Source organism: Coptis chinensis, chromosome 5 (genome assembly GCF_015680905.1).
Source record: "Coptis chinensis isolate HL-2020 chromosome 5, ASM1568090v1, whole genome shotgun sequence".
In the NCBI taxonomy this organism is placed as follows: domain Eukaryota; kingdom Viridiplantae; phylum Streptophyta; class Magnoliopsida; order Ranunculales; family Ranunculaceae; genus Coptis; species Coptis chinensis.
The window spans coordinates 62,462,184-62,467,359 of record NC_141460.1 but is presented as its reverse complement, the minus strand read 5'-3'; the positions used below and the strand labels follow the sequence as shown (position 1 = coordinate 62,467,359).

General features: G+C 36.0%; 1 protein-coding gene across 1 annotated transcript; it reads right to left on the bottom strand.

Moving 5' to 3' along the window:
- Positions 1-281: 281 nt before the first annotated feature.
- Positions 282-4,956, bottom strand: LOC147498255 (Oxidoreductase family protein). Its single transcript, XM_086560315.1, has 7 exons — positions 4,569-4,956; positions 3,224-3,394; positions 2,593-2,757; positions 2,340-2,504; positions 1,066-1,200; positions 829-926; positions 282-637 (listed from the first exon to the last, which is right to left on the bottom strand). Exons 1-7 carry the CDS (start codon positions 4,860-4,862, stop codon positions 439-441), a joined length of 1,227 nt encoding a protein of 408 aa, XP_086416441.1. The 5' UTR covers positions 4,863-4,956; the 3' UTR covers positions 282-438.
- Positions 4,957-5,176: the final 220 nt, after the last annotated feature.

Genomic DNA, 5,176 nt, shown 5'->3' with positions numbered 1-5,176 from the left:
AGGAACAGTCATGAACCTATGCCTCTTTCTCCCTCATAATCATAAGTAACAGTTCTATAGCAAACACAATGGCATGTGTTCCATTTTCTTAACTCGGTCGTTCTGTCAATAATTACATCCTTTTACACAATGGCATGGCTATCATCTTTTAGGCTTTTAACCCGGGAAGAGTTGGGTCCGCCCCTGGTTTATATGCAAGTTATTACCACACCGCTTACCAGCACAAACAGACAGTAAAACTCATCAGCAGTCTCATATACTCGAGTTTCTTTCCTCTTCTCTTTTTGTTATTTTTTATGCATATATTAATTGCAATTGATATATCTGACGAAAATAAGATGGTTTATTGAGGATACAGAGAGGTAGATAACTCAGTAGATGAGATCCACTACTTTTACAATAACTGAGTAAGTAAATGATCCAAGGGACTCAGAGTCATTATGTTCCTCCACCCACGACTTCTTCAATTGTAACAAATTGGCCCCTTTCAATTGAAAGTTGTCCAGCAACTCCCATGGCGACTGAGAATAAGCCATCCTGCAAGTCCACAGCAGGGGTTCTGGCACCCTGAACTCTAACAGCAGACAAGAAGTTGAGATGTTCCAAATAACTTGATCCATGATGTAGTCCATCATACCTGAATACACATTTCTGATTTTAGCGCATCACTGGGTTTCCATTAATAAAGAATGCATTCTTAACTTTGGAACTTACAAAACATAACAGTAAAGTGTAATACTTTGGAACATAAAAGGTGCAGAGATTAGATTGATTTTGTATGAGCACCACAGTGAAAGCATTATTACTGAAAGTCTGAAACTAGCGTACTTGATTCTCTTATCTTCGGCTTTTAGAGTGTGGACCCCATCTCTTCCCTCTGCTCGAGTGCCCACTCGAACTATACCTTCAGGAACGAAGGCCTCACCCTGTTATATATTCTCAGTGAGCACCAAAATATAAATAGAGATGAGATGAAGGAACTGGAAGAAGTCAGCATAGGTGGGCCGTGGGCGTGTTTCCCATATAACCACCTAATGCAAGACTTTAATAAAAGCTATGGCTTACTTTACCAATGTCACCAACAACAGAGATTTCTTGCTCATTTTTGCTTCCTTCAGCAAACATGCAAAGGTCAAGCATTCCCCGAGAACCATTACTGAATTCTACAATCACAAATGAGTTATCGATGATATCTGGTACCTGTGACAGCATTAGTGTTAGATATCCAGCCTAGGATGCGGTAAACTTAGGTATTTTGCTTTCAAATAATAATCAAACCAAAATACTCAACGGAGGGATCCGTACTGGCTGAAATATATAGTGACTAAATGCCACATTGATTGGCCTTGAGATTAAGAATAACTTCCATTTCCCTTGACAACAAAAAAATTAAATTTCCGAATAATGTAAGGTAGGAAATAAAATGCAACAGCAACTTCAGGTTCAGAGAGAACATCATTCACGAATAACAAGGGAAAGAATTCAGTTGTGGAAAAAATATAAAAAAAAGTTGCAGAAGTTAAAATCTAGTATACGACGAGACGATCAACAGTATGGACAAACACGATACTAACCTAAATGCACACATGGCAAGATGTAGGATATCATACCTAGGAGAATCCCAAGGAACATGATATGAAGAGCGTCTAAAACTAAGTAATTTATAGATGTTGGAGATGCTGCCAGATAGTAAAATTTTGGGATATCTGTAGGAATTTGAAACCTATCCAAATTGTCAAGAAATTTCCTGTATACTGGTGTTTTAGCTACTTGTGCAGGTATTTTACCCCAAAAACTCATTCTGTACCACGGAAGAGACTAATACAGATTCAAACAGGCATTCTTTGAATATGGTGATCATTAGTTCCTCGAAACAAAGATTAAATCAGATTACTATAACAATTTTGCAGCAGGAAGCAGATTTGGCATTTTTGTTGTTGTTGTTGTTGTCATCACTATTTCTAGTACTTCAATCATTTAATAATAACATCTGAGAAAACTTTTATACAGATTATCTTTCAATATTATCAAAACATTCAAAAGTTTTGGCAGGGGTTGGGACTTGGGAGCAGGGGTGAAGTGTCAGTACGATTAAATATATATACAGCTCAGTGAAATCCTTTATAAGCCCAGACCAAGTGAACCACAGTCATCTAATTGCTAAGCTGACATTACAAAACATGAAACAAATTGGAAACAAAAGCTGTTTAATGAGGTCAAGTAATATCAATGAAAAAGGTGCATGAAAATATTTTTCCGTTTATATACGACTCCAACTAGATATTTTGGATAATGTATCTTAAATAACATAAAGTGTTGGACAAATACTTAAGAGTTACCTTTCCATTGTATACTTCATCCTTGTGATTGACATCAATAGATCCCGAAGCCATAACCCGAACAGGATCTGCACCTACAAAGAGCCTCATTAGATCAAAAAAGTGGCAGCACTTCTCCACCAGAGTTCCTCCAGAGTTACAATTGAACCGATTCCAATTCTCAACCTGGTATGACATGTAACAAATCATCACTATTCAACTTGGCAAAAGCCATACATGTGAAATAAAATGCAATACATGTACATGAATATACCTTAACCAGAAAAGGAAAACGATGTTCCCGGATAGCCACCATTTTGACCTGTCCAATTTTTCCACCCTTGACTATTTCTATCAACTTAGCAACCGGTGGCATGTATCTGTATTCCAGACCAACTTGCACTAGTATCTCTGGTCTCCTTCTAGCAGCATCTATGACCTAGAAGAGTAGTCCATGTTCCAACCAAAACGTCAAGATAAACAAAATAGGGGTTTTTCTTATGTTGATTCCACATGATAAGGTGCTTCTGTTTTGTGTTTCATCACATCAGTACAAGGAGATTTGCTCCATTACCAATTATATCATGGCTGAAAGCCGGGAACAAAATTATTCCCAGTAGCAATCCAAGAACAATACACTAAAAGTCTAACCACAGAATCAAAATTTCCAACAACAATAATGATTGAAGGAAAGTTCACAGCATACTGCTTTAACAGTTGGCTTAGCTAATGAAGATTTCGCCACAATATTAGAAGATTTCACACCACTATCAGAGGCATTATAGGCACAACTCGGGATCTAGCTATAGCGTTACCACTTCTGAAAGAATGAAAATGCATAACGTGACAACAAATTATCTTCATATATGCTCTTTTTATAATAATCATAAAGTACTTCACCTGACCTTTTTGCAATCAGTGACAGTGGTGCACAATGGCTTCTCCACAAGTATGTGATGTGGTTTTGGATGGTTGATGACATCCATTAGAATTTGATAATGAGTCATGTTTGGAGTTGACACAACAACAACATCACATAGCCCACTGTCGAGTAATTCCTTGTGTCCTGAGAAAACCTACATAAATTCCCAAGGTCATATACTTAATTACTGATACAAAAAATGCAAACGAAAAAAAGAGACACTTTACAAAACACTTATAATGTACCAGGGGACTCGATGAAATAAAGTAAACTCATACCTTTTTAACGGTGTGAAATCATGTTTGTTTAATATGTATTATTTTTTAATGAGATAACGACCAAAAAATACAACAAATTGTTTTAAAAAATACAACGTACTTTGATTTGGTTTCAATTGATACAAGTCCAATTTCTTTAACGACATGCTTATGTGGAGCTTTAGTTTCACCCCAAATTTGAAATGTCTATGTGGGCATGTGGCCAACCTACAAAACCATGACGTGGTCAATATCAACCAAAACATCGTGATATGGACTATAAAATCGAAAAAATTGAAAACCAAAAAATCAGAAAAATTAAAAAACCAAAACAAATGTGATGACATGTCAACATTGAAAATTTCAAATGTGATGACATGTAAACATTTCAAATTTGGGGATGAAACTAACAGTCCACGTAAGCATGCCGTTAGAGAAATTGGATGGCATGTATCAATTGAAACAAAATCAAAGTACATTGCATTTTTTGAATTAAAAAAAAGTATGTTGTATTTTTTGGTTGTTAACCATTTTTTAATTCTGGTGTATCATCAGAATTCATGTACAACCAGGCTTACATTTGTTGGAAGCAATAATTGGTTTGTGTCTACAGTGACTTAAGTCGTCAAGAAATGAAAATTGGAGTATTCGTGCATATTCATGAATTATAAGATGCAGTCAATAGAGACTAAATGGCTAAAATGAAGATCTGAATGCTGAACTAAATTAAAATTCTAAACGAACCGTTCATTAACTTTTTGATCGAAATCGTTCTGAAGTCTGAACTTCAATTCAATTTCGTAGCTAACAACTTACTCATTTCAATATTTGATAAGTCACCCAAACATTCACTTAATTTATTTTTTGCGGTTACAAACACTTAAGCTAACAGCTGAACTAACAGTAATTCTTCAGAGAATACAAAGCCTTGCAAGTTGAAACAGTCATAACTAGTATGTCTTATCCATATTACAGTGAACTAAGAAAGTCAACATGAAAAACTTTATCATCCATAATTAAGATAAACAGAGTGAATGATAGTGATTGCTGGATGAACATATAGATGCATACCTTTAGAGACCAGTTAAAGGATTGAGCTAAATCAATGGAAAGTTGTTGAGAAGGAATATGAGGGTCTGCAATGCAAACAACAGAAACACCTTGGTCTTGAAGATGGTATAAGTTGATTAGGTGTTCTCTTCCCATCATCCCCACTCCAATAATTCCATACTTGACTACTTCTTGACTGCATGCCATCGTATCTTTGCCTTTGCTGCACTTACGTTGAGACTTGAGACTTGTTGAGCTCACTCCCAACTCCCAACTACCAAATGGTCTTGCTGTGGAAACTGATGCGTGATGCATGTATTATCTTTATCTTTTTTGAAATATTACCCCTATCCCGAAGGCTTACATTGCCCGAAAAGCTCATCGACCCGCACCCACTCTCACCGAGCCCAAAGGCCCATCACATAAGACGTTGGGGGACTTATAATTTGACTCATAGGTTCACTCAAGTTGTACATTCATATATATATATATATTTTTTTATATTTTTATATATTTTTTAGGTAGTTTAATCGCTCTCATCAAATTGCATAGGGCAACCCAAAAAAATATACATATTACAAATTTACCATAAAAAAATGTTTGGTATTAAGCACAGCCCCAACAGCTAA